This window comes from Ursus arctos, unplaced genomic scaffold, assembly GCF_023065955.2.
Source record: "Ursus arctos isolate Adak ecotype North America unplaced genomic scaffold, UrsArc2.0 scaffold_9, whole genome shotgun sequence".
Lineage (NCBI taxonomy): Eukaryota > Metazoa > Chordata > Mammalia > Carnivora > Ursidae > Ursus > Ursus arctos.
Genome location: NW_026623111.1, coordinates 69,675,957 through 69,690,549, shown reverse-complemented (window position 1 = coordinate 69,690,549; position 14,593 = coordinate 69,675,957). Strand labels below are relative to the sequence as shown.

The window sequence follows — 14,593 nt, the reverse complement described above, 5'->3', positions numbered from 1 at the left end:
TCTAGCCTTAGCCAAGAGGCATGCCAAGAGTTAATTTAGGGCCAGAAGTAGGACTGGAAAAAGGAACATTAGGCAATCTAGTGAGGAAGTAATAGATGCAGGTCAAACAATGGGGCTTAAGTAATGACCCACGGAATTGGGATGTCTAAACTAGAGGCATGTCAAAGAATGACAAGACCTATGCTATGTACCTGACAAAAAGACAAAACTGAATTTATTGACTATCATCGTGGGGGAAAGCCCTCCTGGTCAGGCATGGTCTGAGCAGACTGATGATAATTATGTAGGGTTTTTGGAAAGTGGGGAATTAGGATTGATGGGTTTTCAGGAGCGTGAGTTTTCAGGAGTGATCATTGGAAGAAGATTTGTTAATCAAATGAAACAGTTATTGATAGGTTGACACTCAAAGTCATGCTTACTAGAGTAAGCCCTTTCTTGATTGGGCTGTTACTGATTGGTTGGCTTGCAAAACCCCTTGGTTTACTGAGGCAAGTTGCTGATTGATCAGGTTTAAAATAAATTATGTTGGCTATTTGTTTCCATGGCTACAGAACAATCGATCTTTTCCTGGGAGGATGGTAATTTTTTTTCCCCTCAAATAGGATGAGAATGCATCTAGATATCAGAAAAGAAATATAAGCATCAGATTATGAACTGGACCTCTTTCTGGAAAATCCTTCACAAAATAATTAGGAGAAGGTAAGAATAGGCCCAAGGCCAGGTAATGGGGCACTCGTAACAAAGTAGACTAATAAACCCAAGAAGGACCTACTTCCTGCTATTTTTCAAGGAACCAAGGCCCATAGAATAGTCTTTCTATGGATATATGAGGATTCTCATGCCCAATAATGTAACAGACTAGCCCAGAGCAAGGGTCAACAAATTTTTTCTGTAAAGGGTCAGATGGTAAATGTTTTAGGCCTTGTGGGGCATAGGTTCAGTCTGTGTTGTAGTTACTAACCTTGGCCACTGTAGTACCAAAGCAGCTATACCTATGTAAACAGATGGGTGCAACCAGAGTTGGTCTAGAGTAGCTGGATTGAACCTGTGGTGGCCACATGCGGCTCGCAGGCTACAGTTTGCTGACTCCTGACCCAGAACTAGTAATCTTGTTCTACACTGCTAGGGAATCAAAAACCACAATATCTGAACCTCTCTGGTCAAGAGAGAGTACATAAATAATAAATAGTTGATGACTAACTGACTTCCGATTCCCTGTCGGGGTGCCATTCTCGTCCAGGCTAGGATACTCCTTGAGAAATACCTGAGATAGAAGTAGAGCTGGAATATAGACAGATGGCGTTTAGAGGAAAACGCCTCAGATGTCCCATTTCCAGTGGGCATCAGGTAGTTGATGCTGTCAATGCCACCACACCCCATGATACTTGCTGGTCTCTGTTACGTGGCCAGCAGTACTGTTTCTGCTGACTACTGCTGTTCTTCTGACAACTGTTATTGTAACTCCAGCCGAAGAGATTTTTGTCTTTTGAAAACTGATAACTCTGCCAGTTAACGTCAGAGACCGTGACTTTGAAGCATTTTTAGATTTTTGGAGACTACAGAATAACCTGGCCTTTTTTAGCTTCCTTCATCCACCTTCCCCAGGTTAGAGGGTCATTTGAGTGACAGCATCCTAGGAGCCTGACCATCAGTTGTGAAGTCCCCTTGACTTCTTCCTCCAGGGAGCCCACGGATCTTGAAAATAGGACAACCTTTGTCCTGACCTGGTATTTCAGCATTTCTAGGAGTAGTCATGGAATTAGCTCACCAGAGCGAACTATTCTGAAAAGTACTTTTTACAATTCCTTTATTCTTTCTGGGGGGAAAAAAAGCACAGCTCATATTTTAGATCAGGAAATCTTTTGGCTGTGGCTTATGTATCTTAAGATTCTTTGTAAATCAATACTTAGGAATATATATATTTGCCAGCTCAGAGACTTTCTGGAGTTGGACTCTACTATCACTTGTATCTGTTGGGGGGGATATTCAAGACTCTAATTTCAGATACATTCCTTGGAGAAACATTGTTTGATGTGAAGAGTGTCTTTTAGTGCTCTTTGTTAAATGGCTTATTTCAGGTTTTTTGTTTTTGTTTTTTTCTTTTTTCTGTTTTTGCTGTGAAATGTAGTCATTAAATAAGGATAAAAATTTTTTGCCATGGTACTGATTTCACCTTATAATAGTATGTAAGTACTTGTGAAAATTAGGGTTAGATTTTTCGTCATTCTTACGTAGTATTATCTAAAATAGAAATAAGATGTTTATGTGTTAGAAATAACACAAGGTATAATATTTTGATATTCTAACTTGTTCTAACATTACTGACTGTTTTTGAAATCCATTATGAAAAATTGGGAAGGAGCAATAAAATTTTGAAAAAGATAATGAGAGAAGGCTATCTTTATGAGCTATATAAGTAAATTATAAAGATATAGTTATTCAAATATGGAAGTGGAATAAAACTAGATAGACTATGAAAGAAAGAAAAAAAAAAACTAGATAGAGTATATTAGCCTGAAAAAGACTCTGGTTGTGCATGTGTGTGTATGTATATCTGAACTTAATATGTAGTATGGTTAGTATCATACATGGGAAATGAAATACTTGCCCAATAAATGGGGGCAGAGTCATTTGGTTAGTATATTAAAGACAACTTGTTTTATACACACACAGGACTTTCAAATACAATAGCATATTTGAGAGTTTTATTTCTTTCTCATGTAAGTTTAATTGATACAGTCTTGTTAATGTAGCCATACTCCACAAGATCATTCAGAGGTCTAGGTTCCTTCCATCTACTCACCCTTTCCTCCCCTGGGATTCTTTCTTCTCCATGGTGGAAGTGAGGTGCACCCGCATTCCAGCATGTGATGAAAAGGAAGGAGAGTAAATGTGGAGTAAGAGATTTCTTATGAAGCATGTGACACAGGAGTCGTACATATCCTATCTACTCACACTCTGTTAATGAGTACATGGTCATATGGCCCTATCTACTGGTATGAAAGGTTGGGAAAGGTAGTCTCTGAGTGGACAACTATGGGCTCAACCCCAACTAAGAGGGAGAAGAAGCTCGAATAGTATCAGAGAGATTGCATACTGGAGAGTTTACAGTGTGGGCCACAGTAGTTAAATGCCAGATAAAATTTGAATCAATTTAGATCCTTATTTTTCACTATATTTCAAAAAAATTTCCAAATAGATCTATAATCCAACCATATGATGAACACCCAAAATTATTACTTTATTACCATTTGCCACGTATTACTCTAAGTGCTTTTTATAGATCGTATCATTTAATCCATAAAATGAACTTATAAAAGAGACTTGGTGAGCTTCCATTTGATAAATGGACAAAGCAACAGATGGAACAAAATAGAAATGACTTATGAGGAATTTTCATATCTTTAATAATAAAAAGTAATACAAGTTTTAGAATGAGAAATCCTTTTCATTTATTAAATTAATAAATATTTTACGAAATAGTCAAACTTGGGTAGCATGAATTGTAGAATGTAAACTGTCAGCGTCCATGTACGTCAGGAGCCTTTAGCACGTGTTCGTATTCTCTGTGACTCAAACTTCGCTTTCTGGACTAGAAAATCAGAATGAGGATAGAGCATTACTTATCACATACACACATAAAATCAGAGACCTTGTAAACGTCTAAAAATGGGAGAATGACTCTCGTACAGAATGTAATACTGTAAGTGATGAAAATTGTTTATAGTGCTTACAGTATGGGAGTATGCTTGTGATAGTGTTTCTGTGATACAATGTTAAGTGAAAAAGATCAGGACATAAAACTATCAGGAACTAGATTTAAATCATGTTTTTAAAAAAACATAAAACAGTGGAAATATGCTGAATGTTTCTAGGTGTTCTCTATTATTCTCGTTCACTACCTCATCCCGGTTTCTTTATTTGCACCTCTGCAATTACTAATTAAAAAGCCTTATTTATTTTCATTCCTCCCTCCTCCCATTGGATGATCTTTGAGAGAAGGTGCTAGGTCTTATCGTATTTTGTATAGCATAGTGCCTGACCCAGTGCAGGTAATATATGTTGATTGGATAATGTTGGGTGATGAGCCTCGAGGTGACCTAATCTTCAGGCTTTTATTTTTCACCAAGGACTGGCAATACTTATATAATCAGAAAAAGAAGACACATTTTTAATGTATTCAAAAAAGTTTGTTTTATAATTTTCTTTAGCAGTTAGCCTAGTTTTCTAATGGGTGAATGGAAAGCAGAAGTGATCAAATCTAAATTAGGTGGAAGTAGAAAAAATTTTATTTTTCAGCGGAGAGGATGTCCATTCCCCCACTACCATTCCATTGTATGGGATTGTGTTATTCTGCCTTGTAGAGGTAGTTCTTACAATGTTCTATACGCATGCATAGAAATAAAATGTACTTTGTCATGTTCTGTGGCTTGCTTATCACTATTTTCTATCCTGGCTTTGCAGCGGGTATTGTTGGTTGCCTAGAAATATATGAAGTACACTAGATTTGAAAAAGTATTAAATGTAGACCTGATTTCAGCTTTCCCTTGGGAAAGCCACTCCATGCCCTTAAGATGTAACTTTATTATGTTTTGTTATTGAGGGCAATTTAAGTCTTTTAAAATTGGGAAAAGTGAAACTTCTGATGTAGTATTAGCCAGCATTCTCTTAAATGTGCCACTAAAAAAGATTTGAGAAAAAAGTGGTAATAAAAAAAATAGGACCCTTTCCTTCTGGCTTATTATTTTAGTTATCAGTTCAAATATTTGGAAATTGTCTGTCACATTTTCTAATGACACAGCGTATGAAGTAGGACATTATTGAAAGGCCAACTAGAGGCTAATTTTTCAGACTATAAATCACACATGTTGAATTGTGGAAGTCTAGAAACCTGTTGTTTTATGTTTATCACCGTTATATGTGAATAAGATAATTCAGAAGTAAATAGAAGTGGTAACAGCTACATAAAATAAGAGTATTTTCATTTAGAATAATTCTGATAGAATAAAAGTGGACGGAAGAAAATTTTGATAGAATTTCACTAGTGTCTAAGGGGCAATGGAAGTGAAAAGTGCCTCAGAAAAGTGAGGAATGTGCCTGCAGATTGAAACCTGAGGGGTAATACGTGAGGCTTTCTTAGGAGTAGCAACAAGGAAGCAAGTTTGCATTGTCGCGTTTTGCACTTAGTCCTTTCAATGAATGGCCAGGTGACCGGCGTTTTCTGAACAGAAAGCCTGTGTGTGGTATCTGGCAAGTCGGGTTTAAGAAAAGATGTCAGCAACTTAGGGCCATGTCACGTGACCGCCGCTACTTGCCAATGCTGGGCGCTCTGGATCAGATTTCAACTCCAGGCAGTCCTGCCAGCCATGTGGGTTCGGCCGAGGGAGAAGCAAAACCACACTTGCGAAAAATGTTAGGAGCTGCTCTTCGCTTGCTGGGAGGCCTCTGGATCAGGAGCTGTTTTTCAAATGAGAGCCTATCTGCTGAATGGAATTGTAGTATTTCGCTGTCATTCTGATGTTTTCATCTGGTCTTCCTCACTTCTGCCAGGCACTTCCTGCGAGAATGGGGGCAGGCGCGCTCGCCGTCTGTGTGAGTACAGGCCGCCCCGGCTTCGGCGGACACCGCGGGGCTGAGGAGATGTCTCCGTGATCCTGCCTTTACTTGCTGGGAGGTGGGGGAAGGTTCCTTACTCAAATTCCTGTCTATTCAGATGGACATGAAGCAGTGTTTGGGGCAGCTTTCAGCATTTTTGTCTACTTGCCTTTCCAAAAAAGGTGAAGGTAGATGCCTGCCTGTGGGAGTGGATTCGTTTCAGTCAACGTGATTTAAAGTAGAGCATTCTCAAGCGTTTCAGACTTTGTTGTTCTGAATGAGTTAAACATGAATGCTTAATTGCAGTTCCTGGAAAAATCTAGTGGCTAGATTGAGAGAGAATTAAAATAACCATTAATTTGTTACTTCTGAGTATGTGTATGACCTTTTTCTGTTCACATTTTTGTTTTCAGTTAGTAATGCTAGAATTTCTGTTTCAGCGTGGTTGCTGAAAGTGACGGGGAAAGAGCTTGTTCGATAAATGTTTGTGAATCCTTAATGGACTGTAGAAATTTCTGGTTGTTCTAATGCAGTAGCATCAGTAAATAACACTGATGTAAAATCCATGGGAAAATGTGTATATTTCTAGGGCTGAATTAATGGATTTCGAAAGCAGGTCTGTTGGTGCTTATATATAACCTTTTGCAATAGCCAGGTATTGTCAATCACAGAATGCTGTGATTTAAATTTTTATTTCAATATATAGAAAATGAATATATATTTAGCATACTTATATTTCAAGCTGGTATTGTGTTCCAACGGAGCATTTTATTTTTCTCTAAATGGGCTAAGGGAGAAATATTTTATTCTTTATTATCAACTGAACTGCTCACTTTTGTATCATCACATTAGGTCAGATTCCGCCCCCTCCCCGCCCCCCCCCCCCCCCCCGCCTTTTTCCTTTAAAGTTTCAGAAATGGCTGCAATTTGTTGTAGGTTTTGATGGCATCCTAAAATATATAGAAATATCTGGGCAGTTTTTTACACATATGACTCAAATGGTCACCAGATGGTATATCAGCCCCACAGATTGAATTTTCTTAGTAAAACTCGCTCATTTCTGTGCTTGGAACTGTTCGATATCTTGTGTGCCTGTCTCAGTGTCTCTTGTCCTTTTAGTCCTGAGGCTTGTAGCATCCAGGTATCCCGCTGGTTATTTTTCCAGCTTTATAAAATACTTCAGGACTGGAAGTGTGTAGTGTGTGAGGTAGCAGATCGACCTATTTGTTGTGGGATTTGTAGTCCTCTCTGTCCGACTGGATTCTTTACTCTTTGCCCTTGGCCTGCATGCATTGACATCTACCTTGACTGAAATGCAGACTGACCCATGTGGGAAACTGTATTTTTCCTTAGTTTAATCCAAAGTGTACACAAAATTTCCTGCAAGGTTGACATAAAAATCATACCATTTAAAAGATTATTCACTGTAGTAGAAGAGCAGTTCTTGGTCATTCCTATTCTTTTTTTTTTAATAATATTTTATTATTATATTATGTTAGTCACCATACAGTACATCCCTGGTTTTTGATGTAAAGTTCGATGATTCATTACTTGTGTATAACACCCAGTGCACCGTGCAATATGTGCCCTCCTTACTACCCATCACCAGCCTATCCCATTCTCATTCCTATTCTTAAACTTCAGGTTAGCCTTTGTTCTCTACCCCAGTTCTACTTAGGAAATGTTTATGTTTTTAGGAGTTTTAGCGTAGTATTTCTGAAAAAACGTAGTTATTGGTAAACCAAATACTTTTTTAAATGTTTGTGGCAGAAAAGTGAGAGCTAATCACACATAAATATAAGCATACGGACTGGCATACTTGTTTTCAGTTGGGGACTTTTTTACTTAGACATGTTAGGAGCTTCTCAGGTATTCTGCTACTGAAGATAGTTGTTCTTTTTTTTAAATTTATTTAAATTCAATTAATTAACATATAGTATAGTATTCTTTTCAGAGGTAGAATTCAGTGATTCATCAGTTGCATATAACACCCAGCGTTCATTACATCGCATGCTCTCCTTAATGCCCATCACCCAGTTTCCTCATCTCCCCACCCACCTCCCCTCTAGCAACCCTCAGTTTGTTTCCTATAGTTACGAGTCTCTTATGTTTGTCTCCCTCTCTGATTTCGTCTTATTTTTCCTTCCCTTCCTCTATGATCCTCTGTGCTGTTCCTTATATTCCACGTATGAGTGAAATTATATAATTTTCTTTCTCTGCTGACTTATTTCGCTTAGCATAATATCCTCTAATTCTATCCACGTCATTGCAAATGGCAAGATTTATTTTTTTGATGGCTGAGTAATATTCCTCTGTGTGTGTGTGTGTGTGTGTACACATACCACAGAAGATAGTTGTTCTTTAGACAAAACAGTGGAGTATCAGATATTTGTAGTGCCTGTGCGCATGCGTGCACGTGTGTGTGTGTGTGTGTGTGTGTATATATATGTGTATATATATATGGATGTGGGACAGACTATTGCAAAGACAAATCCATTTCAGCGTCTATTGACTAACCACCTTTTTTTCCCTCATTCCTTTTCTCTCTTCCATATTACTAGTGCTGCTGGAAAAACCATAATGGGCTCAAAATTTTATTTACGTTACTACTTATATTTACTAAGAAGTTGTGGCTTCTTCACTATTAACATCTATTTTTTCCTTGATAAACCACACCCAGGCAAATGAGAACCGTGCCTGCCAGTTAGTATTGTCTTAGGCTGTTCTAGTTTTAAATGTTCCTTTGGTGAGATGACTCAAGCTCTCTCAGGGGAAACCTGAGTCTTTCAGACCTCTTGCGCCTCCTGCTGTTCTGTCCAAAGTGGCATCTGGGTATTTCGAGGCAGGTGGGTTGAGAGTGGGAGCTGGCACATTCTAATGGCTGAAGAAAGAGGGGCCTAGAATACATGTCTGTTGATTCTTACACTCTGGATATTCTGTCTATGGTGCGTTCAGGTATCAAATCTTTGGTGAATTAGTGGACAAGTTCTACTGGTATCATCAGGGCCTTGCGGTCCACTGCTCCTGACAGCCCCAACTTTTGTTGGTGCAAGGAACAATTCCAAGGATATCCTGAGCCTTGTAGCCTTTGTCCCTAACTTGAGCCCCCTCCACTGCTGTAGCCTTGACACCCGGTATCCTCAGCTGTCTTACATCTGTCCCATCGTGCAGGCAGGAGCTGTGGTCTTGGTACAGAAAGGCTCACAAACCATATTAAGATACTCTGGTCACAGATTTATTGAATCAGTTTAAAACACAGCACAAAGCAAGCAGGGAAAGATCTGGTAGGTTTGCCTATGTAGAAGGGGTTTCAGGGTGATGAAAGGCCCACATTCTGAGTCCTGTGTTACATAATATTCATCTGTCCTGTCTTTCATCTTCTCTACCACATCAGCCTTTCCTGATCACGGTGGGTTTTACGAGGACCAGTGTTGAATGGGAGCAAGGGGCCTCAGCAGATGGAACGTGTCCAGAGCCAACACAGCTTGCTTTATCATCAGAGGCAAGTGTGCCTAGGTGTAGTTGTAACTTGCTAATACACTCTTGAGCAACTGTGGATGTTTATCTACATATCCCAGCCAGACAACACATGGGGCCAGTGGGGGTATAGTCAGTGGGTGACTCATTTAAGACATGAATATTTGGTGTCTCATCAGCGTTGGGTGCCTAACTTGGTTCTTCCATCTCTGTTTAGTTATCTTTGTCGACTATGTGTATCATGCTACCTCCTTACATATTGTTAATACTTAGACTTCTTCTCCTCGTTGTTAGTTTCTCTTTGTTCTCTATTTAGCCAAACTGAGTTTTCTTGCCTAATATTTATTTGTTGTGTTAAGTTCAAGTTCCAAACCCATCATGGTTATCTTTGTTGTTTCTAGTTCGATGTTTGGTACCAAATTCATCCCACACAGACTACATTTAGGTTTCTTAAATGCCATGATGAGTTTCTTCATTTTTTTTTTTTTCACCTCCTGTGTTTTCTTATCTTTGTTTTGTTTTGTTTGTTTGTTTGGAGTTTTAGAAAGAATATGGGCTTTGTTTGGAGCCAGGCCGACCTGAGCTTAAATCTTGATTATGTTAATCCCGTTACTCTGACCTTAGACATTATCAAGCAGTATGCTTTCTCAATAGTTTATTTTAAAGAGCTTTCACCATTTGTTCAGCCTCCCTGACATGTATTGATTTGTCTCACTAGTAGACAGCAAAGTTCGGACATAAGGTGTCATATCTTATTTGTATCTCTTACCTATTGTTCAGGCTGGTTAGTAGTTCAATAAATGGTAGATTTTGCTGTTTCACCTCTTTTCTGTGCTAATGCATGACTTCAGTGTGTTTTTTTTTTTTTTTTTAAAGATTTTATTTATTTGGCAGAGAGAGAGACTGTGCTTGTGAGCACAAGCAGGGAGAGGGGCACAGCGAGGGAGGCAGACTCCCCACTGAGCAAGGAGCCCAACAAGGGGTTCGATCCTAGGACCCTGGGATCATGACCTGAGCCGAAGGGAGACGCTTAACTGAGCCACCCAGGCGCCGCAAACATTTTTAAATGGGTGTTTTGAAGACCCTCCAAAAGCTAAAGTCATGTCTGCAAAGGCATTCTGTCTTCGATGGTGCTTTTTGTGATAACGGCGCAATCTTCCATTTATAGGAATGAGCAGTATGATTGTAAGCATTTTGTCCTTTCGAGTCTCCAAATGAACAGCACATGAATTCTCTTACTATAAAGCTGCATGCAGTCAGTGCAAGTAACTCTGCACATCATTCCATCTCGGATGATGTGTAGGCTGGTCAGGGCATAGCTTTCCCTCAGGTGGGCATGTAATCTGCTTTAATCAGGGTAATGAACACCGAGTGTCCCAACAGGAAAATCCTGAATGATACCTCAGTAATTCAGGGAAACAGATCAGTTTGTAGATTACTCAAAGTCTGAGGCAGGTTGACAGAATCTCTCCTTTATCCGGTGACTCTAGTATCCAGACTGCCTCCATTCTGTGAGATATTTGCTATTTCCGAATGTGACCACATATCCCCTAGTTTCTGTCAGGGGAGAAAGGTGATGGAGGAGGCACCCATGCTTTTATCTGCCTCATTTTGGAAGTGATTCATTTCTATTCTCAAAGTTCATTGCTTTGAACTAGTCATATATGCCCGTGTAAGCAAAGGTGGCGTGGAAATGTAGAGAAGTATGTCATGCAATATTTATATACACTGTCTCTGGCCCATAACCTAAATTGCTTAAATCAAAGAGAAAGATGTATGCTCCATGATTGGTATAAAGCAGTCTGTCTCTGATTCTCCTACTGAATGTAAACAAGAAATGATACACCCCAGGTACTGCTGACAGATATCTAATCTATGGATCAAGAGGGAAGGCAGCCTTAGGATAACTTAATACATCCGTGAACGGCAGAACAGTGGTGACATTCATGAGGCATTGAATCTACCAGCTCAGAATCTTTCCTTCCCCCAAACTCCTTTGTATTAGTATAATGGGATCATAAATGTCCTTATTATTTTAGCCAGTTTGAACTAGAATTTCAATTACTTGCAGTCAAAACATCTTAACTGATACACTTCATCATGCAGTGGCTTGCTGTGTGGTGGTTTTAGGAAGCTTGTCATGAACTGGAATGAAGCAGGATTTGAAGGCAGGACCCATGGCTTTGAACCTTGGCTCAGCCACTTACTGGTTGTGTGACCCTGGGCAAGATCCTTAACCTCTCTCTTTCCTTACCTATTAAAGAGGGATAATAGCCTAAAGTGGATTGTTGTGAGAATCAAATAAAACAATAATATAAAAATACATTGAAAATTTCATAAAAACATTACCTTTGTTATGTGGCAGTCTATTTTATGTGTTGTCTTAATGTGGTTTCTGTAATACTGTCATTAAGGGTGGATTTTACTTCCTTTTTTTTTTTTTTTTTTTTATTATTTATTTGACAGAAAGAGAGAGAGCCCAAGCAGGCGGAGCAGGAGAAGGAGAAGCAGAGTCTCCGCTGAGCAGGGAGCCTGATGTGGGGCTTGATCCCAGGACCCTGGGATCATGACTTGAGCCAAAGGCATATGCTTAACCACCTGAGCCACCCAGGCACCCCTGGATTTTACTTCTTTAAAACAAAATGAAAGAATTCTGTGACCTGAAGGGACTGTTGATATTGGATTTAGACCACATTTTAAACAGGACTAAACTTTTAGTTTTGCTTTTTTTCTACAATAAACCAATGCGGTATTATAGGAAGACAAGATTAAGAATAAGCAAACAAAGGCATGTAAATGTTCTTTTGCAAACCCGAATTGTATTGTGAGAAGAATTCTCATCTCTGCCATACAGAGTTCAAAAATCAGACAAAAATTTGGGCAAGATTAGCGTCTGGTTATGGGTGAAGTCCTGGTATCTAGGTTGCTTATTTCAGGGTCAGTTTCTTTGAAGCACAATTGGCTGTGTGTATTGGTTTAATGTCCCTCTGCAGAAGACTGTAAGTAAGCTTTGGTGACAGTGGTGAAAAGTGCAAAGGAGCATGAAGTAGCATATAAATTAGTGAAAGAATGGGGTAATTGGATAAAGGAGACTTTGCTAAGATAATAAATTAGATTAATTCTGATCTAAATCTTGAAGTCGATTTGGGCAAATGAAATTCCAAAGATAAGAAGCTTGTGTCCAGTAGTTTCTGAAATAACAACTGTAAGAAAGCCTGCTTGAGTTTTTACCTGTAACTGTGGATTTCCACTGGTTTATAAAGAGGTACTATAGTAATAGCATAATTGAGTTTATTTAAGTTATATAACTAAATATTTATGAGTTTGTGTAACTAGCAGGTAGATTGGAGATTTTAAAAACCTTTATCATTCAAAATGCTTGGTTTGAGACACCTGGGTGGCTCAGTCGTTAAGTGTCTGCCCTCGTCTCAGGTCATGATCCCAGGGGCCCAGGATTGAGCCGAGCCCCATGTAGGGCTCTCTGCTCAGCGGGAAGCCTGCTTCTCCTTCTCCCACTCCCCCTGCTTGTGTTCCCTCTCTCGCTGTGTCTCTCTGTCAAATAATAAAATCTTTAAAAAACAAAAAAACCAAGAAAACAAAATTCTTGGTTTTTGGGGAAAGATTGTACAACTTCAAATTATTAACAGCTACTTCTTTTTTTATTATTTTTTTAATAATAATTTTTTATTATGTTATGTTAGTCACCATACAGTACCTCCTTAGTTTTTGATGTAGTGTTCCATGATTCATTATTTGCGTATTAACAGCTACTTCTTTAAGACTGTTAAGGTTGGAGGGCCTATCATATCGGATATTAACAGAAATTAAAACCATTTACTAATAATGGCTAGCCACATGGAGAAAAATGATTGCTGAATTTCTTCTTTACTCTTTAAACTATAGATGGAACAACACTATAAATACCAAAGTGAAACCATAAAACAATAATTTGGGATCAAAGAATGTCTGTAAAGGAGAACCACGCAAGAAACCCTAATGAAAAAGATTGGTGAATTTTTCTGACAAATAACTAAAATGTCTGTACAATCCCAAATCACATAAACAAAATTCCAAGAGAAAACTAGTAAAGATATTTACAACACACATGACTGAAAAAATTACTCTTTTTGATATAGAAAAATTCATACAAATCAGTAAGAAAAAGAAAACTAGCCATTAGAAAATGAACCAAAGCTTACAAGCAGGAGGTTCACAAATAATGCAAGTACTAATAAACATAAGAAAATTGCTCAGTCTAATTCATAGTTAAATATGGGCAAACTTTAAAAGTTTTATATTATCCAGGGATGTCAGAAGAGATGGAAGCCGGTACTCTCACATGCTGTTGATGAAGCTGTGAACCAGTGGAGCTTCTTTGCAGGGCAACGTGGCAGTATGTGTCCGAATGTATAATTTGTATGCCTACTGATCTAGCGGTCTCACCTCTAGCAATTTATCTTGTAGGTACTTGCACAATTATGTAAAAATGCTGACAGCAATGTTCATTGCTGAAATACTTGTAATAGCAAGAACTTTAATAACTTAAACATTAGTAAATAAGATTGGTTAAATCAATTATAGAATCTCTAGATAATGTAATATTAAATAGCTGTATCTGCCAATATGGAAGGACCTCCAAAATTGATCAAGTAGCAAAATGTGCATGAATACGCAATAGTATAGTTGTATTTGCCTTTTTAAAAACATTATACATATATAGATATGCTTAGTTATGCACAGAAAATTTCAGCAAGGAAGCACAGTAATTGGAGCTAGGATAGGGAGACTTTTCAGTTTAAACTGTCATGTTTGAGCTTTGATGAAGTGCACATATTAAATTTAAATTACTAAAAATAAGGAATACTCAAAGAATGGACTGGTAGCTCTGTCTAGAAGAAGTAATGATTAGTTTATAATAATGAAGGCACTGATTATATTTGAGTGTCTATAATACTTTTACAAATACATTTTGAAATGTATAAATTACTTGAAATTGTCTAATATATAAAAGGAGATAGACTTTTCCTGCACATTTCCTAAGGCAGATTTAGAGCTGGGTAGAATGTAATGTGACAGTCTTACCAAGAAGAAAGAAGTGTCTAAAGATTCTAGTATCTAAAAATTGAGCTGGTTGTCTCATGAGGTGGTTGGCACTCCATCACGACAAGTAAGAAAGAGGCGGCTGAGTAATGGTGGGTGGACTTATCATAGGCAAGTCATGGAATTAGAGTTATAGGTGAGATGTCCTTGCAGTGTCCTAGATTCTCTGAATCGGTGTGTACTTCCCAAAATTTGTAGCTCTCAGTCGATTTGTTAGACTGTTGGAAATTTAGCAAACATAGGTCTTTTTACCCCCATACTTCCTTCAGTTATGGCTTCCTTTATGTGGAGGATTGGATGATTGTTCATCATCTAGTTTTAGAACATTCTGTCACCTCAGTAAGATCTCATGTGCCCATTTACGATTAGTTCCATTCCTACAATTTGTCTTTCTCCCACCCCCCCAACCCTAAGACAACCA

The 14,593-nt window shown here is 38.4% G+C and overlaps 1 protein-coding gene across 3 annotated transcripts in view; it reads left to right on the top strand.

Annotated features, from left to right (window-relative positions):
* Positions 1 to 5,337: 5,337 nt before the first annotated feature.
* Positions 5,338 to 14,593, top strand: part of FAM13A (family with sequence similarity 13 member A) — a 316,257-nt gene continuing 307,001 nt past the window's right edge. The window contains exon 1 of one of the 3 annotated variants that reach the window (XM_057309502.1): positions 5,338 to 5,592. In XM_057309502.1, coding sequence (XP_057165485.1) covers positions 5,518 to 5,592 — 75 coding nt within the window. In that variant the 5' untranslated portion in view covers positions 5,338 to 5,517. The other 2 variants (XM_057309504.1, XM_057309505.1) reach the window with 2 other exon arrangements.